The sequence below is a fragment of the Calypte anna genome, chromosome 3, assembly GCF_003957555.1.
Source record: "Calypte anna isolate BGI_N300 chromosome 3, bCalAnn1_v1.p, whole genome shotgun sequence".
In the NCBI taxonomy this organism is placed as follows: Eukaryota; Metazoa; Chordata; class Aves; order Apodiformes; family Trochilidae; genus Calypte; species Calypte anna.
The window spans coordinates 80,997,110-81,021,149 of record NC_044246.1 but is presented as its reverse complement, the minus strand read 5'-3'; the positions used below and the strand labels follow the sequence as shown (position 1 = coordinate 81,021,149).

Below are 24,040 nucleotides of genomic sequence, written 5' to 3'. Positions count from 1 at the left end.
ACACAGCTTGGGGTCATCAGGGAACTTGCTGAGGGTGCACTCAATGCCACCGTCCATGTCACTGACAAAGATGTTAAACAAGACCTGACCCAGTACTGATCCTGAGGGACTCCACTTGTCACTGCCCTCCACTTGGATGGACCTATTGGCAGCCACTCTGGGTGTGGCCATCAAGCCAGTTCTTAATCCACTGAGTGGTCCATCCATCAAACCCATATTTATCTGTTTAACTAAATCTGCAAAGTTGTTCTTAGAAGAAACCTAGTGGCTCTTTACCATTGCAGCAGTCTTGACAGCCTAAAAGTAAAATGGCCTGCTTTTTCCAGAGTGATAGAAAATCAAAAGAAGAAAGTCTGTTGCATATGACTTTTTTTTCCTTTCTCTTGTAGTCCTGTGAAACTGGTAGACAGCACTGCAAATGACCTTATCAGCCACTCACCCTTTGAAGAGCACCAGAATAATATAGTTTGGGAGACAAACTTACTTGACAAATTTAACAGAGAAAAGAGCAACTTTCTGCAGACATCTGTGAATGACTGTAACTTCCAGAGAGTGACTGAGAGAGAAATTCAGACCAATGAAGTACAGCCTGACATACTAAGAGAAAAAATAGTACAAGACTCTTTGCTTTCACAAGACAGCAAAACTGAACAAGTAAGTAATACCAACCAGATTTTTATTAAATGGAAATATATTAAAATTTATATATTTTAGACTGCCTATCATTTGGTTATGCTCTGTGCTTAGAAATTGAGATGCTATTGCTGTTTTTCTTGAAACACTCATGTTACCATTGCTATTGTTAAGGTAGGCAAATCCAGTGCACTTTGGGACCAGCAGGATGCTTCCTGTCCAAACCTAATGTATACAAGGCTGCTGCAGTTCCATGTCCCCTGAGTCACTTGTTCCTGTAAGAGCAACACACCCAGGGTCAGAGTAGAGAGCATAGCTACAGAGAGCAGAATGAGCAATACAGTTAAAAAAGAATATAGGAGAGACTGCAGTGATCAGTGTAGGCTTAGACAGATGTACTGACCAGCAACCTGGTCATGTCACCAGCTTCTTTAATCCTATTTTCCCTCTGTTTCTCACACTTGTTCCTATTTGATCCACCTTTATCTTACCCTTTACTTAAGTTTATCCATTTCCTAAACATCCTGTAAGTATTGCACATTCTCACAATTCTCATATTCTCAAAATCCCCTCAAACGTTCCATAACAAGATCTACATGATCTCAAGTTTTCTCCCTGCATCTCCAGTTTCTCTTCTCCTTCCATCCCCTGAATTAGCTCCACACTCCATTATGCCATCCCTGCTTCTGTTTGTAAGGCATTGCAGGGAGAGAGGTTGTTTGGTTGATTCATCCTGGTGGAATTCCCACCAGGACAAACAGGTTAAGCTTTCACATTTGGCAGTATTCAGGGTTGCGTGTTCTGGTTTTCATCAAGTTTGGTAAGGTTCCTGTGCCTGCCATTCTTCCTCTCTCCATCACTGCGTGTCTGTGTTCACTGATGAGCCTTTATTCACAAGCTACCTGCTTTGGTAAGCTAGGGTTAGCTTTAGTAAGCTAAAGATCCTGTAGTGTAGTACCTCAGGACAATGAAATGGAGCTAGTACAAAATACTTGAGCTAAGTGCACTTCTGAAGTAATAAAATTCTGCAAAATGACATGCTGTTAATTTGGTTAAAAGTTATGCTTCCTGTCACCCTGAGTCTTACTGCTGTGTAATTCTGGTGACTGGTTCTTTGGGTTTTTTAGTAGTGAAAGCTACCTTCAGATTACAGAGAGCCTAAAACCTGTTTTCAATAAATGTGTTCTATTACAGGCTCTCCCACCTTATTCCTTTAAGAATGAAAGATCAGAATCAATGACCACTAAACCAATGTTACCCAAGAATATCAGAAGTCCAGCATCTTTACATAAAAAGAAATCTTCATATGGTCCCCATGGGGTGGTTAGAAGTTCTGGGTATGGGAAACCCACTTCACTCCCAAAACAGTCTTATCCAGTTCATGAAAAGAAAACACCAAAAGAAACTTTCAAAAAGACCAATGTGAAAGCCAAAAGTCCTGGAGATAGAGGAAGATCTAAAGGTAATTCTGTTGTAAGAAGTCTGAGTTTTAAGACTCAGAGAGTTTTGCTGTTCACGCTTCATATATTTAAAAAAAAAAGTTTCAAAATGTTGTAGAAGAAATCTAAATCTAAACTCAATTAGGTAATTACTGTGTTCTGTAATGAGCATGAAATTGCTGGAAGACAGGCTTTTAAAGAGAGAGTTGCACTGTAATCTTGTTTCATTTCTACCCACATGTACCACTGCAATATTTGAGACTTGAGACTTCTGCGTGTTATACCAAATTTCTGTTTTCAGCTTTTAATCTTTGCTTCCGTAGGGAACAAAGAAAGCACTATAAAAAAAGTCCTGTTTTTCTGTTTACATCTGTTGTGACACTAAGGGAAGAAGAATAACATGGTGGTCCTATGAAAGCTGAGTTGCAAGCAAAGGCCTGAACTTTTTTTATTTTGGAACAAAGCCTGAAGAGTTTAAGGAGATAATTCAGTTTAGTGTCTTGCAGATGATGTTTGCTGTCTCTGAGGCATGGGAAAGTGACTCTACACATGCCCAAGTTTTAGCATGTTTCTAGCATGTAATTGCTTTAAACCACTCAAGTAGTGCTGAAAAAAGCATTTTAGGATTATGTTGTATGTTGTAGGGAGCTCTTCAGTGGCTGCTGTAAAACTGAGGGACCTTTGTTGCTCAGTGTATTGCTGTGGCACTTGCTGGAGAAGAGGAGGGTGCACAGCCAGATGGGGGTTGTGAAGTGCATGACAAATCCTGAGAAAATGAAGCCACTGGTCTCATTCAAACATGTTCTTCCCTCCTCTGGCTCTAAGTGTTCTCCATAGCAGTTCCAGGTGACTCCAGAAGTTCATCTCACTGGGGTGCATACTGCAGGGGCCTTCAATAGTGAGGAAGAAAACAGAATTGAATCAAACAATTCCTGATCATCAGTGCTAAGGGAGCACCTTTGTGAGGGGATAGTATGAAAAATGTAAAAGGTGTTAAATGTGGAAAATTATCATTGCCTAATTGATTTCAGGTATAGCATTCCTAAGCAGGAGTGCTTAGTGTAAATTGCTATAGACAGACATAAATTGACAGTTGTAGTTTGCTGTCTGTATTTCAAAAGATGAAGGTCTGAATAATTACTTGTTACTCTTTAGGGGGAACTTTCCTAATCTTTAATTTCCAGCCAAGTGACTGTTTGATGCAACAAGTATATGTTGAATGGTTTTGCATGCTATCAGCACTTTGAAGTCTGCTTTGAAAGTTGCTGTGTCTTGCCTTCATCATAGCTTGAAATATGTTGTATTTCTGTATATTTGGGGACCTGGCCATTACTTGAGCAGAAAACCTGTATCATGAAGAGTTTATTATCCAGCTACTTGTTTCAGTTAATCACTTGGGTTTTATTTTTTCTTGTCATCAGTTTATTGTTTAATAACTATGACATTATGTTTAATTGTTCTCAAGTTTCTATATTTAATTCAAAATTCTGGTTGTAGAATACTTAATTTATATGTCTAAGGGGTATATCACATGACTAGATTTTTCTGAAAGGACATTAAATTCTGAATTTCATTTTGTTCTATTTTACTGTCTGCCTAAATGAAGAAACCTTATTTGCTACAAGGATAACAAGATCTGCAACAAATGAACCAACTTCTAAGGGGAATATTAGCAGAGTTATGTCTGGCCAATCAGATGTTAATAATCTTGGACACCATGCTGGGGATTATTCCAGGCAGTATCAGCATGTAAGTAATAACCAGTGATGCCCCTAATTATAGTATGTAGAACCTGCTTTCCAAGCCTATTTTGTCAAGACTTTTAATAATCATCACAAGATTAGCAAATGCTGAAATATTGAATAAAGACTTCCCTTTAGTCACACACTAGGTTTTGCTTTTTAAAATACAGAAGTATAATCATGCTGCTTTTCAGTTGCATGAATTATTCTATTACTTTGATGTTTCTATACACTTAGAGTTGGAATGCCTAGTAATTTCTAAAAAAACACATATTTTGTGGTAGAAGAGTGGTGAATTTTAAATAAAACTTTTATTAAGAGTATTCTGTTATGAGTGCTACACAGTACTGCTGTTTGGGGGTTTCTTTCTATTTGCATTGCATTGAGTATTTAATAGCATATTTATAGAATCATCATGGATTTTCCTTCTTCCTTATAAACTCTATGAAAAATTATTAATTGAATACCTAAATCATTACTGCTTTTCAAAAAATAAGACAGAATAATTCTGGTAGCTGTGTAGTGTCTTCTTATGAGAGGTGTTTGTTGTTGTTTTTCTGGCTTGTGTTCTTCATACATATTTCAGAAATGAGAAAATAGCTCATAAAAGTAAATGCAGGTTGGTTTGCTATTAGAATTTTGGGCTGGTTTTTTGTTTTGTCCTGGTTTGTTTTGAAGTGCTTTATGGAGTTGCCAAGAAAGATACAAGCCAGTTAAATAAAACTGATAAATTTTTGATTAACAATCAGCTCAGTGTAATGATTCCCTGAATTTTCCTCTTCATTAGGATTTATCAATTTCTCCTGTCAGAAGTTGTGATAGAGAACTGTATTTGCTAAAACGAGTGCAAGTTGCAGAAGATGACCTGAGTGCAGCTCGTGATTTGATTCACCAGCTAACCAGCATGGTTTCAGAAAAAGAGAAAGAAATGGAGACAAAGATAGAAGAACTGAAAACACAGCATGGAAAAGAGCTCTCTCGGTTGGGTCAGGAAAACTATGTTCTTCAGAGTAAGGTACTTTATCATCTCATATCCCACTACTGTATGGGAGAAACATTGCTTCTGAAAAACAAATTAATATTATTTTACATGAGTTGTTAATGAGTTGAAAATCCAGATTTTCACACACACTGCTAGTTTGTAAATGCCTATTCACTGTTGCATGTATTGCTTAGAAGACATGATCTTTTTTTTTGTGCAGAGAAAAACTATGTTATCCCAAGTTCCTTTAGTTCACTATTTTGAGAGTTCTGCAGCAGGTTTTTTGTGAAGATTTAACTCATTCTTACATTAAAAAAATAAAATATTAACAGGTGCCACTTGCTACATAGATAAGCACTGTATGTTGAGATATTGTTTATTTATTTGATACATTTTTCAGCGTTGTGCTTTGTCTGTGTGGCATATTCCCAGGATTATTCCCCTATTCCCTCTTGTCCAGATATGTAAGAATGGAAGAGTGGGGGTAAAACTTTGTTAACTTTTCCCAAGCTTTTTATACTTCGTTACTTTCTTGTAATGCTTCTGTAAAACTCCAGTAAGATTGGCTCTGCTTGCATACCTGAATGAAAATATTGACCTACTTATATGATAAAAGTGTAGTCTCCTAGAGATTTCCTTATTGCTAACAGAATTTTTATATTAGTTGTCTGCCTCTTTCCTTCTGAAAGTTAAGAAGCATGGAAGAGCAGACTAAAGAAAAGAAATGGACCCATCATACAGAAACAGTTCCTGTCACTGAAGAAAAACTGGCACAGATACGAAAAGAAATTGAAGATCAAGAGGTCATTATTCAAGGTTATCAACAGGTATGCAACACAGCATATTAACTTGTTCTGTCCTGTTTCAGAGACAATATTGTTTAATGGTTACTACTTTTCTGTTAAAAAATGTTATCTTTCTATCTAAAAAGCATATTAAATTTAGGTGGGAAGGGCACATTTCTGTAGTATTTCCTACATGGTCTAGTTTGTGCTAAGGTTTAGCTGATTCCATGTAAACGTTCTAAATTGTGAAAATTTGCAGTAGTCACTTGACAACTGGGATAATGCTTTATGTTCAATAAAGAACCACAACCTTTTTGCCTCAAATACAGTAGAAAAACTAGGCTTTTTAAGCAATATTAGAAATTGGCAGGATTTGATTTTAAGATGTTTTTCACGGGATCTGAGCAGCTGATTTCAAGGGAATGCTATTAGTGTGCCTGATTTTTATTACTTAGTGTAGAAATACATAATGCAAGGTTAATCCTTCTGAACACTTCTGCAGCTGTAAAATCAAATAGATTTCTGTAACCAGCTTCCACTTGGTGCTCAGCAGCATTTTTTGGTGTAGGTGCAGTGCCTTGCCAGTGTGGCTGTGAATATCCCAAATCTGCAATGGTTTGTGTCCACAGGACTGGAGCTTGGGCAGGCTGAGTGCTGATCTGTCAGCACTCCTCCATCAATGGGCTTTTAGAATATAGTTCTATATATTCTATAGGAATATATATGTCCCTATATATAATATAGGGATAACTTTGTAGAGGAGATGACATAGGCTCTCCAGGGTGAGGTTGGATAAAAATGTAGAGGTCACTGTATGCTACTCTAGCATAAGGGTAATGAAAATGGATACCTAGTTTAGAAACTTAGTTACAAAATACTTAGTGTTTCAGTAGAGGAACTATATAAGTCATAGATAATTGGTTTTGAACTGGATGAAACAGTAATTAATGAACATTCTTTAATTCTTTCTCGTCTTAGGAAAATGAAAGGTTGTACAAACAAACGAAAGAGCTACAGATCCAAAACAAAAAAAATGAGGAACGAATGTTTAAGGAAAATCAGTGCTTAATGTCTGAATTAGTAGCCATAAGGTAGGCTTATTTGACCACCCAATCTAAAATCCCTGGAGTTTTCAGCTGTGTTTTATTATTTTTACTTAGGAAGAATCACTGCAGAGTCTGTCAAATGCATGTTTTTCAGTGTTTCTTGGATTTGTGTTTCGTTTCCTTTTTCTTTGAGAATTGATTTATGTTGATTATGGCCATTTAATTCTTAGGCTTTTTTTTTGCTCTTGCAGACCTGTGGAAAGACTGTAATCTTCCATTTTGGGACTAATAAAATTCAAGTATTCACATCAGGGTATAATACATATGCAACAGTTGTTCCAGTATGATGGCTCTGCTCACATGTCCAAGTGTTTTGATACTGCTGTAAGGTACACAGCAGATCAGGGGCCACAGGAGATCCTGGTAGTGGAGGAACCATTAAATTCACTGCACTGTAGGTCCTGTTAAGATTTGCATCTTATGCTTGCAACAAGGAAAAAAAACCTAGCAGTTGTGTGTATTCCTAATTTACAAATCTTTGCCACAAATGAGTTCCACTGAGGCAGGTTTTGTTTCCTCCCTTGTGTATTCCTAACAGGCTGTCTGCAACGTGAGCAGATTTTACCTAACAGGTTGTTTTTTGGGGTATAAATATACTGCATAGTTGCTTCTTTCTTTGTTTTAAGCCTGCACATGCTTCAATAATACAAAGTAAATACAAAGTAATACCACTAGGGGGGAGGTTGTGTTTGGTTTTTACTATGCCACTGTTAGTGCAAGTCCTTGCATTGCATAAATGTTTTTGCTGTTACCATTTAGAGAAAAGATAGAGAAGACTAACAATATCCAGTCATCGATTGTGCAGGATTCTGAAGCAGCCAGAAATCAGAGTTTCACAGAATTGATTTCAGAACTTCGAGCAGCACGGGTAGGTGTCTGGCCAAGCCTGATCTTATGTGTTCTTACAAAAAACATAACCATCCATATTGTAGGCTAATAATGTAAATGAAGGGAGTATTCAACTATGCTATTATTTGCCATACTTGTGTATCACCAATGTCTCATCAGATGAACTCTTCTTCTAGAGCCTGAGAATAATGCCAAAATTAGGAAATCCCATTGCTGCTGAGGTCTGGAACAGTTGTTGGGATTTAGTCATTTTATGATGAAAATGATTGTTGAGGTTTTTTGTATGACAGTGTGTGTTTAGTTTGTTTTCCCATGTTCTGTAAAACTCAGAAGGAAGAAAATAAATTACAAGAAGAGATAAAACGTCTCAAACAAGATAAACAAGCTCTGGAGGTAGACTTGGGACAAGCAAAGAAGGAGAGAGATTTAGCAAAAGTCCAGATTGCAATCGCAACAGGTAAAGCACCCTCATTTTGTTGAGTAATTTTGCTTGGTCTGTGCTTCATTAAGTAAATATATAACTAAAACTTTTTCTAATTCAAATATTACTTAGTCAAATTCATCTATACCATTTCCAGATGTTGTCTAAACCTCACAAGTGTAGAGACAAGGACATGCTACAGTACCTTTAGCGTTCTGTTTGAAATCCTTTTCTTGCATCCAACCAAACTCCTTATTGCTATTTATTTTGATTTATCATTCATCTCCCACAGGGCATGGTTAACAATTCCACTTATGTGAGAAGACTTTTCATACAAATAGTTTTACTAGATTGCATCTTAGTCTCCTATTTAGAGCTTGCCCATTTTTCACCTGTACCTTGAGCCTTGTGACTTTTTTTTCAACAGTCTTACCAGGACTCACTCTTTTCAATTTGACTTTATCTCTCTTGATGAGAGAGGGCCAGAAACTGGGCTCTAACACTTCCAGTACCAGGCATCACAAGTGTTAAGAGCTGTAGGACTTGCCTCCAAGTCTCCCCAAAATTCTTGATCCCTAAATGGGAGGAGTTTGGTCAGTATGTATCTAAGCACATACTCTATATTGTCATCCATTTGTTACTGAAAATTTGTTTACTGGAATGCCATCATAAGTAAATCACCCTGAGATTCTGTTTTAAATACTTTCCGTGGTAGGCTGTGAACCATTGAGTACTACTGTCTATGAGAGAAAAAAGGGTTTTTTCAAATACTGTTGCATTTAAAATCCTAATTAGGGTCTGGTTTTAAAACTGTACTGCAGTAACATGATTGTCAGAAGTATAAATGTATGAAATGTGCTGAGAAGTATGGACTAATCACTTTTTCAATAGATAATTACTAATAAAACAATAATAAGTGTTTTTTTATTCTTGCAGGTGAGAAGTCTTATGAATATAAAGTTATGGAAGAATCATATAAACAGGAAATCACTAATTTAAAAAGACGACTTCAGTGGTATGCAGAAAATCAAGATCTTCTGGATAAAGATGCAGCCCGTCTTAAAGATGCAAGGGAAGAAATTGAGAAACTAAAACTAGAGGTGATAATATCTAGCTTTATCTAAGAACTTGGAAGTTATAGTAATTCTGTCTTTTTAACTCCCATTTTTCAAGAAAAAACATGAATTCTTCATAATTTTAAAATCAAATCTGGTGTCCATATATGTAAAATTGATAATACTGCATTTGCAGTGAGAGTTGCCAGTGCAGAATGCTTAAAACCTGGTTTTGCTTCTATTGGGCATCTTGATGGTGCTTCTAGGAACAAAAGTTACATGTTTCCTTAAAACCTGGAAATTTCTTGACTAAGAAAAGGAAGTCCATTGTTACATGAAAAACTTCGCACATCCCTGTGCTATGTCATCATTCTCTTCCTTCTTTTTGCTCTATGATAGCATAGGCAGCACTTACTTTTTCTCTGATGCATCAGTTCTAAATCTTGCCTAGAAAAATTCTCTGGTTGATGTAGGAGGAAGGAAAAAGCCAAAACACATAAAGTATTAGGCAAGCATACATGAATCTTGAATAATTCTGAAACTTGCATCTCCTGCTTTTAAGCAGATTTGATTTTGGATTCACAGAAATAAAGAGTTATACCAGTTGTAAAATATAATTTGGCATGGGTTTTTTTTTTACTGGAGTCATCACAGATGAAAGGACATGCTTATTATGAAGGAGCAGCCAGGGGAGGTGATCCCTTAAACACCACCATGTCAAACTTTCCTGAGCATATCATTGCTATGAAAGAAAATTTTTTATTTCCATTTTCCAGCATGATTTTGTGTTTAAAAACAATTAAAAACTAGAGGCAATCAAAGTAGACAAATTATGTTGGTATAAAAGCATTACTTTCTCCCTGCCCATGGCAGGGAAGTTGGAAGTAGATGATCCTTAAGATCCTTTTAAACCCAAACCATTCTGTGATTCTATGATTACTTACACTGTAGCAATGCCAGACTGAGAGAGAAATGAAGATAAGAATACTTCCAAAGATACAAAGTGTAATATCTCTTTAGTGGCTGATAAAGTTAGGAAATTCAATTTTAGATTAAAGATTTGAATCTTCGTGGTCAGACTTAGTGGGAGCATGGGAGTGTTAGCTATCCATTTATTTAGTCACAAAGTAATTTTGCATTTTGGCTGTTTCTATAGCTCATCACAGAGCATAGCTTTGCAAACCACAAACTACTTGCTTAACTCCCCTTGAATTCATATAATGCACTGTAGTGCTTTGGCTTATTAACCAAGCCCTCATACTGGATGGATGGGAGAAAGAAGGTGGTTTACTGGTCTGAAGACAAGAATGTCCCAGAGCTGAAGTTCTCTTCCGGGTTTCTATGGATGGCTTCAGCTTCTTTGACCTTAAGTGGCCTGAAGAAGCTGCTACTTAGTTAAGGAACCTCAAGAATCTGTTACTACAGAAATTAATATTACCAGTTCTTAAGTTACAGAATACTTCCATTCTATTTTGTGTGTTTGAAATGTTTACTTTTGTGTATTACAGGGCAATGTCTGAGTATATATTTCAATTTATTTCTCATACATTGGGTAGGTAGAGAAGCTGAGAACTGAAGCTGGAGATCAATGTGTGCAACAGAAGAAACGTTTGCGAGACAGAGCAGCAGATGCTAAAAGAATTCAGGATCTTGAGCGACAGGTATGCAATAGTAGAGCTGTGTTTTGTTTAACTTTTTTTCAGATAAGGTCTCTTACAACATTTAGCAGCCATTTCATAAGGATAAAGCATTAAATGAAGCCCTTTGATAAATTAACTTGTGTTATGGAACACTCAAAACAAAGTTGTTTACTTACAAAGAGCTATTCTGTTACTATTTTCTAATAAGGTATTTACTGATATTTCCCTCTTAAGATCCTTTAACATTAAACTACTGTATAGAGTTTACTGAAAAGAGGTAAGAGGGCAAAAGCAGCACACACAGACTTGCTGGTTATCTTCTAAGACTCTCTATGTTCTGTAATCCCTTAACATTATAACCAATTTCAAGCAAGCTGATTCAAGAGTTGGGGTTTAAATTTTATTGGATTCCTGCAAGACTCGTGAAAATGAGGGAGTAGAGACCTTAAAATCCATGCCTCTACTGAGTAAAAGTCAGAGAGAAGTGGGCCTTTCTGAATTTTAGGAAGTGGCAGCTGCATTTGGTAGGAATATGGAACAAATGGGAAAAAGCCTCTGCAGTACTCTTAATGTGAAGAATATCTTATCCACAGATAAAAGAGGGGTATTTTATTAGTCTTGCATGCAAAGTGTTAGTTTTGTTTTATTGCAGACTACAAAATAAAGGGCACATAATCTGTTACTGGGATAATGTTTTCAGGACTGTTACAAATTATCTCTCTAACAATTGGGAAGGAGTAGAACATGAGTGAAAGTCAAAGAAAAAAACAAAGAAACAAGTACTTCACCAGCATTAAGAGCCATAAATAATAACATATAATAATACAAAAGTGCTGAAAAAGTAAATAAAAGTGTGTGATGTAAGACAGTCTGAAGACCAGAGCAATACTTTATTATATGCAAGTCAATCATGAGTCTTGCTTTTCTGCAAACAATAACAAATGTAAACCATGTAAAAAAAAAATCTGAATCTATTCATCTGTAGTTTTCATTCTTGCCCAGGTAAGGTGGATGACATTTGTTAACATTCTGTAATTTAGTTCAGTTCAATTTTCATTAGAACTTTATTTTACTTCTGACTTAATTTTCTTTTTGATAGATCAGAGAAATGGAAGGAATTCTAAAAAGAAGGTATCCAAATTCCCTGCCTGCTTTGATTTATGCTGCTGCTGCTGCAGAGAAAAATAATGATCTTTCAGCTAAAACAAACACAGTTGATTTTTTGGAAAGAAGAATTAAAAAGTTAGAAACAGAACTCGAGGGTAAAGATGATGAAGCTAAAAAAAGTCTCCGTGCCATGGAACAACAATTTCAAAAAATAAAGGTAAAAGTTGGAGGATCGTTGAGTAGTTTGTTCCACAAGTAACAATCACAAGGTTACTGGGGTCTAGCAGTGAGAACTGAAGGCAAAAACTACATTTTGCCTCATTAAAAGGACACTGAGGTGCTGGAGCAAGTCCAGAGTAGGTCAGTGAATCTTAGGTGAGGGTCTGGAGTAGTCTTCCAAGGATCTGCTGAAGGAGGCTGAGAGGAGACCTTACTGCTTTCTACAACTACCTGAAAGGAGGTTGTTGTGGGGTTGGTCAAGTAACAGGCAATAGAACAAGGGGAAATGGCCTCAAGTGGTGCTGGGAGAGGTTTAGATTGGATATTGGGAAAAATACCTTCACTGAAAGGGTCTTCAGGCACTGAGCAGGCTGCCCAGGGAGTCACCATCCCCGGGAATATCTAAGCTGTGTGTAGATGTGGTGCTGAGGGACATGGTTTAGTGGTGAACTTGGCAGTGCTGGGGTAATAGTTATAAGTGATGATCTTGAAGGTCTTTTCCAACAAACACAATTCTATGATTCTGTGACATGCAAGGGAAAAAAATATTCCATCAATTTATAGCCAGAATTTTGGTAGCTTCAGCACCTAAGATAAAAGGATCATTTGAATTGTTCAAATGGTATTGAAGCTGAGAGGACAGTTTTTTGAGGCATAATAATTTAATTCTTACAATTAAGATGAGGGTTTCATTCTGTGGGTCAGAGTAGCTGCTAACCTAGCTCCTTGCTGAGCCAAAGGCTGTGGTTTCAAAGGGCTGCTGTCTAGAGATTTCTGCAGGGAATCTCTGGGAACAAAACATTCTTTCCAAAATTACATGATAGTGAGTCTTAAGACTTGTGTTAGGAATCATGGAAGTCTGGCATTTTACTTCAAGGAAAAGAAAGGTTCTTAATGAGCAGGAAAGGAAAACCTTGGCCAGTTGTTCCTTCTTTTCTCCATGTGAGTAATTCCCTGTGCTTTCTTCAAGGCTATCCAGGCTATTAGGAAGTGTTAAGGTTTCCCTCAGTTCATTAGGAAGAAAGATGTTGTGTCTTTCTGAATTCGTACTTGTATGTTCATACTGAAATAAGTAAAAAATAAAAATCTGTTCCAGTAAATTTAAGATGTTTTTAAAAATGTGAAGTGCAGTTCTGAAGCGACAGCTGTGAAATAATTTCTTGTTAATTTAATTTCTTTCTCATAGTTACTGCATGCATTGTAAGCATTACTTTGTAGTAAATGTTTTTGTCATAAATATTTTGAGTAATTCTGTTTTACAGTAGACTTAGGTTTGCTTCCCATAATTTTTTCACTCACTGATTTCTGAGCTGATTGAGCAGTGTTGTTAGTAATGCTGATGTCTATCCTATCATGTAAAATCTTGCTTCAGATGTGCAGTAACTTTAGAGAATAATAGGAAGAGCTAATAAAAGTGCACTTGAAGAAACTGCTTTTTCTTCACTCCTCCACCCCCCTAGATACAGTATGAGCAAAGACTTGCAGAGCTTGAACAACTACTTGCTTACAAATTTATGAGTGAATCACCAGAAGTGAATGGTGGTAAAGCCATTTCAACAGAACTTGAACAAGAGCTTCAGAATCTCAGGAAGACCCATCAGATCACCGTTAAAAACCTCCAGACAGAAATTGAAAACCTTAAAAGTCAGAATTCCCAATTAAAACTCAGAAATAAAAAGGATAATAAAGACATGGAGGCCAAAGACACTGAGGTGAAACAAGCTAACACAAAAGACAGACTGCTGAAGCTAAATGAAGAACTGGTCACCAAAAATAAAGAAATACAAGACCTTACAAAAACTGTAGAGAAACTTCAAAAAGAAAGGATGGTGATGTTGTCAGATGATAATTTGAGAAACAGAAATGATAATAAGGAAAACTCAACAGAGATCCTGAAAAAGAATACCTCAGATGAAAGGAATTCCAGCAACAGTGAACCCTTTCGAAGCATTATCAACAATGACAAAATATACCAGCCATGTGCCTTTTCTGATTCTAATCTCTCAGAAGTTCTGCAAGAAAATGCACAGCTGAAAGAAGAACTAGAAAGATTGTCTCTAGAAATGAACCAGCAGAGGGTAAAGTCTCAAGCAGCAATGGCTTATTCCGAAAATAACATACGAAGGTAAATGCCCAATGTGTTCCTTTATAAACTTTGTTAAAATGTTGATGGAAAAACATGCTGACATGTCAGCTGTGTGTGGAACCAGCTTATACTTGGCTGATGTTCTCTGTACATTTCAGTTTTGCTGTTTGGGTTTTTGGTTTGTTTGGTTTTGGTTTTGGTTTTTTTGGTTTCTGGGTTTTTAATAGCAGTGCACTGTTATGATTCTTTCTACAAGTAAGCCTGATTAATCTTTCTTATTAATGCTGCAGTTCATTATGGTTTTTAGTAAAAAGATCTCAGTATAGATAATTGCATTTTAGATGCTTTGTGTTGTATAGCATATTTGATACATATACTTCCCTTCAAACTAGGGTATGTTTTCAGTGGGATTTTCTTGACCAACTGTAGGAACTTCACACTTCACCTGCTCTCCCTTAGATCCCTTCAAAGTCAAAGTAAAGGAAACTGGTGTGTTTAGATTGCAACATATTCTATTCTGAAATACACACCTGAAATAGGACAGCTGCATTATGATTTAAAAATAACCTTTTTTCTCTTTTCTTTTTTATAAGAGGAGCAAAAAAAAACTAGACTGGCCAAATTTTCTGTATTCTAGCTAACTCTGGTTAAATGAGACACATACCCAATGTTGATGGCTTCTCACCCTGACATCAACATGAGGGTGGTGAGACACTGGCACAGGTTGCCCAGGGAAGTTGTGGCTGCCCCCTCCCTGGAAGTGCTCAAGGCCAGGTTGGATGGGGCCTTGAGCAACCTGGTCCAGTGGAAGGTGTCCCTGCCCATGCAGGGCAGTTGGAACAAGATGATCCTTCAGGTCCCTTCCAACCCAAACTGTTCTATGATCTTTCTAGAGCAGTAGAACTAATTGTGATGTTATCTTGCAAGGTTTTTTAATGAAATTTTACATACAGGCTGCCTTTAATGTTTTTGATACTTTGTATATTAAAGTGAGAAGCTGCCACATTTTTGAAAAACTGTCTGTAGCTGCTTTACTATATCTTATTTTCCTGTCACTGTTCAGGATACAGGAAGACACAGCAGAATACATTGCATCTTTGAAAGCTTCCCATCAGAGGGAAGTGGAGAGGATCATTTGCCAGCATGCAAAGGAGCATTCTGTTTCTAAAGTAGCTGAACTAAACAACAGAATTTCAGCACAAGAGGTAAGATACAAGAAATGCATTCATCACATGTAGTTAGCTGTTAAAGTTATTTCTTTTTAGATTACAACAAACTTTATCTTTCTTTTAGTAGAATCAATTGTTTAAAACATGGCCCCATGCCACTATATTTACAGAATCACACAATGACTGAGGTTGGAACGGCATTCAGAATATCACATTTTATCCTGCTCTCTGAATATCACATCTTATCCTGCTCAAGCAGGGTCACTTAGTGCCAGCTGCTCAGGACCACGCCAGAAGGCTTTTGAGTATCTCCCAGGAGGGAGGTTCCATAACTTCTTTGATCTTAGACACCTAAGCAAGTGCATAGTCACCCTCACAGTAAGGAAGTTTTTCTTGTGTTCAGACAGAACTACCTGTATTTCAGCTGGTGGCATTTGCTTCTGCTTCTGTCACTGGATACCACTGGAAAGAGCCTGATTCTGAGATCCTCTTTGAGCTTCTCTCCTCTAGGCTAAACAGTTGCAGTTCTCTCAGCCTTCTCTCAGACTTTCCTTATGTGAGAGAGATCCAGTTCCTTCATCATCTTAGTGTCCTTTTGTAGACTCTTTCCCATAGCTCCATGTCTCTTCCATTGGGGAACCCAGAATTGGACACAGCACTGGGTGTGTGGCTTCACCAGAGCTGAGCTAAGGGGCAGGACCACCTTCCTCAGTCAGCTGGCAATGTTCATACTAATGCCATTAGCCTTTTGGTCAGCTTGGTATCCACCAGGATGCCCAGGTCCTTTTCTACATAGCTGCTTTCCAGCTGGGTGGCCCCTGGCACACTGATGCCTGTGGTTGTCCCTCACCAGGAGCAGGACTTTGCATTTCCTGTGTTGAAATTCATTACATTTGTGTAAGTCCATTATTCCAGCCTGTTGAGGACGCCCTGGATGGCAACACAACCCTCTAGTCTATCATGCCATGCCTTCCAGTTTTATATGATCAGCAAACTTGTTCAGACTCCACTCTGACCTATTATGCAGACCATTAATGAAGATGTTGAACAGGATTTGACCCAGAAATGACAATTCTACACACCACACAGCTGAGCTGCTGGCCTCCAACTGGACTTCATTGCACTCATTGCCACCCTTTGGCTCAGACATTTAAGTCAGTTTGCAATCCCCCTCACTATCTGCTTATCCCACCCACACTTCATCATCTTCTCTATGAGGGTCTTTCAGGAGACAGTGCTGAAAGACTTGCTGTTCAAGTCCAGGCAATGTTCCCTGCTCTCCCCTCATGTGCCAGCCCAGCCATTTCATCACAGAGGGTTTTCAGAGTGCTCAAGCATCACTTGTGAATCCATGCTTGTGAATCCATGCTTGCTGCTCCTGATCACCTTCTTGTCCTTCTTGTGTCTGCCTGGTTTCCAGGATTAGTTGTTCCATTGCTTCCCCAGGGGGAGTGAGGCTGATTAGCCTGTAGTTCCCTGCATCCTCCTTCTTGCCCATTTTGAGGGTAAGAGTGACATTTGCCCTCAGCACACATGGTTACAACTCTTGAGGGCCACGGACGTATGTATGTGCAGCTTGCATAAGGATTCCCTGACCAGATCTCTTTGACCAAGGGTGTATCTTCCTCATTCCAGACTTGTCCCTAGTCTCTGGGGCCTTGGATTCCTGAAGGCCAAGTCTTGCTAGTGAAGACTGAGGTGAATAAGGCATTCAGTACCTCAGTCTCTTCCATATCCTGGGTCACCAGGGCCCCCATGCCATCCATCAAATACTCCAAATTTGCTCTATTCTTCTGTTTGCCATCCAGGTACTTATAGAAGTCCTTCTTGTTGCCTTTGCCACTCTCACCAGATTCACCTGGGCCTGGACTTTTCTAACCAGGGCTCTGCATGTTCAGACAGTGTCTCTATTGCTCCCATGCTTTCTGTACTTTTTCCCACCATCTGTGTGTTCCCTTTTTATGTTTGAGTTTTGCCAGGAGTTCCTTATTTATTCATGCAGGCCTCCTAACTTCCTGCTTGTTCAGAGGGGCTGCTCTTGAGCTTGGGGGCAGGTGATCCTTGCATTCCAAGAAGCTTTTTTGGATTGCTTATCCCATGCTGGGTTGTATCTCCAGCAGGTATCAGGGTAGTTAAAGTCCCCAGTGAGGAGCCAGGCCTGTGATTATATCTGTGCTTTAAAATTTTGGGAGATTTTTTACATTTAGTATAAAGACCTATTGCATTCAGATTGTTTCAGAACTTTTTTTTAACTGAGGAAAGTAAATTGAAAATTAAGACTTGTTTTCATATCCTGTATATGTACATATGTGCTATTTAACAGTATATGTAGAGGATGCACATGTGTTAGAGGTAGTATTGTTAATCCATGCATCACTTAGACCTGTAGTACTACCATACTGATTGTATTCTTGGTGTATTTTTCCTGTCTAGCTCTTCACATGTTGTCATGGGTATTCGTGTTAATGACAACTATTTTTTAACATTTTTGCAGATATTAATAAAACATCTCCAAGAACAGATCAGTGAACAACAGACACGGCAGGAAGCCCTTCTATTGTCACAAATGAGAGAGGAACTTCTACAAAAAGAGGTATCTTTATATTTGGGTTGGGGCTACCTTGCTAAATAAAAGAGGTTTCACTTTCATCTTTGTAAAATCTCAAATGATATGTAAAAAATAGGAAGCTGAACATGAGCCAGCAGTGTGCCCAGGTGGCCAAGAAAGCCAATGGCATCCTGGCCTGTATCCGGAACAGCGTGGCCAGCAGGTCCAAGGAAGTGATTCTGCCCCTGTACTCAGCCCTGGTGAGGCCACACCTCGAGTCCTGTGTCCAGCTCTGGGCCCCTCAGTTCAGGAAGGATATCGAGGTCCTGGAGCAGGTCCAAAGGAGGGCAACCAGGCTGGTGAAGGGACTCGAACACAGACCCTATGAGGAGAGGCTGAGGGAGCTGGGGCTGTTCATCCTGGAGAAGAGGAGGCTCAAGGGAGACCTCATCACTCTCTACAACTCCCTGAAAGGAGGGTGTAGCCAGGGGGGGGTTGGTCTCTTTTGCCAGACGACTTTCAACAAGACAAGAGGGCACGGTCTTAAGTTGTGCCAGGGGAAGTTTAGGTTGGATATTAGAAAGAATTTCTTTACGGAGAGGGTGATCAAGCATTGGAATGGGCTGCCCAGGGAAGTGGTGGATTCTCCATCCCTGGAGATATTTAAAAAGAGACTGGATGTAACACTCAGTGCCATGGTCTAGCAACCGCAACAGTGGTTCAAGGGTTGGACTCGATGATCTCTGAGGTCCCTTCCAACCCAGCCAGTTCTATGATTCTATGAAATAAGTTTTAGAAAGGGTATCTTTGTCATTGCTCCTACCAATTATTACCTGAGAATGCTATATATTTTTCTATATGAACAAAAAAACATAGCTCAGAAGGTGGAACTTTGACCTGCCATTATTAGTCGTAGTATTTCTGGCATTATCACTAGTATTGTTATCATTACTACAGTGATCATCACTATTAATGATTAGTAGTAAGAAGTTAGAACTGTCTGACAGCTGTATGAAAAATGATCAACAGGTTAATCCAAGCATTCCTGACCTCTTCTTTGAGAGTTGTGAGGGACAGTAAATAGGCCACAGGATTTTTTCTTTATTAAAATAGGATATTTAATTTTTGTTTTCAGATTCCTTCTTCAGATAAAGCCTTCCTTTTTTCAACCTTCATTGCTATACAACTGACCTAGGCAATTATATTCTTGCTTTTCTCCTTTGATATCTATGAAACTTGAGGTCTCTAAAGAGAAGGTTAGTTGTAATAGTTCTTCTGAAATTCACTGGTTTGAGAGGTATCTTGGGTTTTCCTAATTTTCTACTTCTACTGTTAACGTAGTCTAAACATTAGAGTTGTTCATGTTTTCATTTTTGGGTTAATATTGTGTAAAATTTCTGTCTTTAAGCTCAAGCTTCTTAACTATTGGCTCTGCTTTTGTCATTCTTAAAACGCTGATGTTCTTTTTGTCTCCTCTTGGTCAGGAGGAGAATGTAGCCTGTCTTAGCATTGTGCCTGTGCTTAATTCACCATCTCCTTGGTGTAGAAACTTTGCTAATTTTAATTGCATTTTGATAACACAGTAATTAACCTTCAAAAGTTATTAAAAAGGATTCTCATATTCTGTAATGGACATTTAATCTTGCTTGTCACCCTCTAAGTATGATTGCTTTATGTAATACTCTCTGCTGGTCTTAAAATACATTTTAAGCATTAAATGGTTTGATAATTTTAGCTGAAAAAAAGAAGGCAACCAAACCTGCAAATGTAATGAGTTGTGATAGGGAAAAGCACTACAATTTTTAGTAGGACTGTCTAAAATGGTGGTACCTCAGATAAGGCAAACATCTTTTGTGAGGCTCACTGAAAGATAGCTATTGGGATATGCTGTTCGTGGATCTTTTCCTTTAACTATATAACATAGCTTGCACGTAACACTGCTTTTTATTTAATATAGTTCTGTTTCTGGCAAAATATATGGAGCCATTGTTATCCTGAAGCTTTTTTCCCTTCATAACATCTTTCCTACATAAGTTTTTCTTGGATTTAATTATTTACTTGAGATGAGCTCAGGAAATCTGTTGTAAGTCTTGATAGATTTGATTTGATTTGACCTGAGAATTATTAGACCAAAGGAGGTTTGTAATAATGTGCATCTGCACATCTCTTTAACTTATTCCTTAGAAATACACTGGTACGTTTTATAGTTTCTCTTTATCCAGGGTGTGAGAAGGGATTGTGTAATAACATCTAATCATGCTATTTACAGAAATATAGAATGTTTTGAACCTTAAAGGGACCTTAAAGATCACCTATGGGCATGGACAGGGACACCTCCGTTAGGCCAGGCTGCTCAAAGCCCCATCCAACCTGGCCTTGAACACTCCCAGGTATGGGGTGTCTGCCACTTCTCTGGCCAACCTGTGCCAGTGTCTCACCACCCTCACAGGGAAGGGTTTCTTCCTACTGCCCATCCTTACTCTACCCTCTTCCAGTTTAAAGCCATTTCCCCATGTCCTGTCACGCCATGCCATTGTAAATAGTCCCTCCCCAGCCCTCTTCACATACTTGAAAGCCACTGTAAGGTCTCCCCAGTGCCTCTTCCAGGCTGAACCACCCCAACTATTATTTTTTTAGTATGTTTACAAGTATAAAAATTGACTGTCAGTAATCACCTCATCACATATTATGAACAGGGTTGGATTTATCAAAAAGGACTAGAGTTTCATACCCTCAGGCTACTCCTTACAAATCAAAGATCCCAGTCCAAGTCCCAGAGCCCCTGTTCAAGCTGGTGAATACAGATATCTTTTATGTTTCCCTTTCTGCAGCTTTTGAATGGAATGATTAAGCTATTCAAATACACTATGAAAGGAATCTGTCTTAGCCACTACTTAACACAGTGATAGCAATTTTCTTCAATTCTTTCCAACTGTAGGTGACAAAATTGTTGGAAGAACTCAGAGAGGCTAAGGAGAGCCAGAGCCCTGAAATGAAGCATTTCTTGTGTCTGGAGAAGAAAATCAAGCATATAGAAACCAGACATGCAGAAAGAGAGCAAGAAATTCAAAAGGTACACCAGGGTACATCTGCATTTATTCTTAAGAGCAGTTGATCTCTTTAACTGTAATTTCATTATTACAGGCTCATTTAGCTCATGCTGCAGGGGGGGCAATTACTTTTTGATCCAGCCATGGTTTTGTCTCTGATGCCTCCAGATGCAACAGAATGTAGATGGAGTCCTTGCTCTCATGTTCTTGCTGTGGTAATTGAGATAACTTGTGCATGACTCAGGAATCAGCTGATAGAAAGAAGCAACTTTGCCTCTTTTGATTTATCTTACTGCTGCTGCTGAGAAAACTAATGATCCTTCAGCTAAAACAAACATAGTTGCTTTTGGGGGGATAGAAGAATTAAAACGTTTGAAACAAAACTTGAGGGTAAATATGATGAAGCTAAAAAATGTCTCCACACTTTATTGGTCTCTACCAATTTATTCACATTCTGTTCTGCTAAAGGCAACTGTAATACAGTTACTTTTTTGATGGTATTTGTTTGCTTTTGTATAATGTGAAGATTTCTTTACTGTTTCTGCAAAGTATCTGCTGCTTCCTAGTCTGTGATCTTTCACCACCAAATTAATCTTTTTTTGTAAAAAAATAGAAATAATAGTATACACACCAACTAGTTCTAAGTACTTTCATCTTTCCTGGTGCTACCAGCCTTGTTATGTCTGAAGCTTTGGGGGGTTTTTTTGTGCTATTCTTTTACCTTCCATCATCTGCAGTGGGGCACAGAACAACATCCCCCAAACAATGATGAAAGGGAGCAATGTAGAAAAACTAATTGCTGAACTAGGAAATAATAGGTTATCTTTATTATCAAACTACAAATGCAATAATCATGGCCTTTAGCTGGTAGAGCATTCATTAAAGACTCTATTAGAATAAACAGCAGTATGGAGATTTTGGTACGTTGTGAAATTACCCAGTTTTTTTTATTTGGGGTCATTTAATAGGATTATGCCATGGATTCATGTCAAAATTAATACCAGCTTTTATCTGCAGGAGCTTCAGACCTTTGTGTATTGAAGTTTCTGGTTTTAAAAAGTCCAGTAGTAGTCCAGAATACGTTAGATTTGGTTTCTTTCTCATGCAGAGTGTTCTTTTAATTAACACATTTAAATAGCAATTTATAAGGTTAATTTTGATGACAGAGGGTGTTATGTTACATTCTCAGCTTTGTCTTCAATATTTAAATTTTTAATTGGTGCTCTGGCGAGGAGAAGCTAAATTTTCCTGAGGCTCACCAGTCAGGAATAGATTCTACCCCTCTGTCACCAGTGCAAATCTTGACAGTAATTTATTGCTATTGGAATTACTTTTGTTACATTCAGAACAAATTATTTCCACTTAAAGCGAGCACTGGGCTTTGAGACCGAGCATCAGATGTAACCAAGTGGCGTGGGTTTGCCCGGGGGCAGTTCTGGCCGAGTGTTTGACTTGTTTCTGGTTTTCAGGCAGCCCAACTCCCGCAGGCTCTGAGCGAGGGGAGGCAGAGTCAGGAGGCTGAGAAGTGGCGCAGGCTGGCGCAGCGCAAGAACCGGGAACTCGAGAGGTTCCGGGTGGAACTGGATTCGATACTGGATGTTCTACGGGAGCTGCAGAAACAAGGGGTTGTTATCCCTGCACCTGATCCCAGGGGATGCAGCGTGACAGGCGGCTGCTGGAAGACCTGATTAGGTAGGAGTTGGTTAGAGAGAAAGGGGTTTATTACTCAAAGTTATATAAATAAAATATTATTAAAAATCATGGATATAACACTGGTAAATTGGGTTCCATTCTGCTCTTATCTGGAACCTACCCTTGTCCAAGGGTATATTTGCACTGAGCAAATTACACCCCAATCATATTGTCTTTTATTTCTTAAGGAATAGTTACATGTATTTTTAAATATTCTGTAAGTTCATTTATTATTTATTCTATGCATTCATTGGGGTTATTCTATATATTCATTTACCATTGAGAAATTCCATCTAGTGTTTTTTCAGATACTGCAGAATATACCTGAATATTTTTAACTTCTGTTTATAACTTACAGTAATTCCTTTGTGGACAAAAATTTGAGTAATATGCTGTTTGGCTTGTATTTTTAGTATATGGGGTTATTTTCATTTGGCAGAACATGAAAATCTGGGTTTTTTTCCAAAATTTTGCTTCTCTTCCTCCAATTCATAAAATGTTCCTTCCCATATCTTCAAGACCCCTCTCAATGTTAGAGGGACCATTCCCTTCTCCCTCTCACACCCTGTTAGAGTTACACACATAAGGGTCAAGCCTGACAGCACAGGAGCAATTGCTTACTGCATCATTAACATGGAACTTGGAGTGCTAAGGTCTCGTTCCCTTGTTTCAGAAAAGAGATGGACCAGCTGGGCAGGAAGGAAAAAGCAGTCTAGAAAGTGTAGCCTTAGGAATTACTGAAGCCACTGGGGCTACCTGCCCCAGAGAGGAGACTGGGGAGGTTTTTCCCATGAAAAACCTGCTGCTAAGAGGACAGAAAAAGGAGAACCAGTAAGACAGATCGTAGTAAGGAAAAGTCAAGGGAGATTGCTATTTGGTAGCTTAAATGACAGGTTTTTCAGACATTAAAATCATGAAATTACTAGTTTTGAAGCCTCAACAGGGGAAGTTCTTAAGAATTCCACAGCACATGTACTGAGGTTCTGGACAAACAACTTTTATGTAGGGCAAAGAGAAGATAAAGCTAGAATGTACTCTTCAGGTCCTTGTAGTATGGGTCAAAGCTAGCATTTAAGTCAAATGTGATGCAGTTCAGCTCTGTGTATATGTATTTATGTGTCATTCTTCTTCAGGGATCAGCAGTAAACATGCATTTTGGCTTATACAAGCACGTGACTGAGCCTGGATAAAGAACAAAATAGTCTAACAAATTATTCCATATAGGCACAGACAGAAATCAACAGTGCAAGGATTGTTTGGGGGCTTTTTTAAGCATGTACACACACAAAGTGAAAGCAATCAATATAGTAATCATGGTTGCTTCATATTCAGATATTTTTAGTATGGATGTTTTGTCCCCCAGTAATGAAGTATTAGTATCATAAAACATGTAAATACAATAATGCTTTGTATATAAAGGAAGAGCTATGTGTAAAGATGCTGTATTTTCTTGATTTGTGAGTGGTTTGCAAATGAAAAGGATAAAACTGAGTAATTGAAACTTATTTATTTCCTGT

At 38.2% G+C, this 24,040-nt stretch overlaps 1 protein-coding gene across 1 annotated transcript in view; it reads left to right on the top strand.

The window, feature by feature from the left end:
• The window catches only part of CEP162 (centrosomal protein 162), a 45,053-nt gene extending 22,363 nt beyond the window's left edge, over window positions 1-22,690 (top strand). The window contains exons 12-27 of the mRNA XM_030447613.1: window positions 390-654; window positions 1,828-2,095; window positions 3,679-3,821; window positions 4,602-4,829; window positions 5,486-5,623; window positions 6,560-6,672; window positions 7,447-7,555; window positions 7,867-7,993; window positions 8,894-9,057; window positions 10,569-10,673; window positions 11,752-11,976; window positions 13,439-14,103; window positions 15,128-15,269; window positions 17,728-17,826; window positions 20,720-20,854; window positions 22,301-22,690. Of these exons, the coding sequence (XP_030303473.1) occupies window positions 390-654; window positions 1,828-2,095; window positions 3,679-3,821; window positions 4,602-4,829; window positions 5,486-5,623; window positions 6,560-6,672; window positions 7,447-7,555; window positions 7,867-7,993; window positions 8,894-9,057; window positions 10,569-10,673; window positions 11,752-11,976; window positions 13,439-14,103; window positions 15,128-15,269; window positions 17,728-17,826; window positions 20,720-20,854; window positions 22,301-22,519 (3,145 nt within the window). The 3' untranslated portion in view covers window positions 22,520-22,690. The remainder of the gene's footprint in view (window positions 1-389; window positions 655-1,827; window positions 2,096-3,678; window positions 3,822-4,601; window positions 4,830-5,485; window positions 5,624-6,559; window positions 6,673-7,446; window positions 7,556-7,866; window positions 7,994-8,893; window positions 9,058-10,568; window positions 10,674-11,751; window positions 11,977-13,438; window positions 14,104-15,127; window positions 15,270-17,727; window positions 17,827-20,719; window positions 20,855-22,300) is intronic.
• The last annotated feature ends 1,350 nt before the right edge of the window (window positions 22,691-24,040 follow it).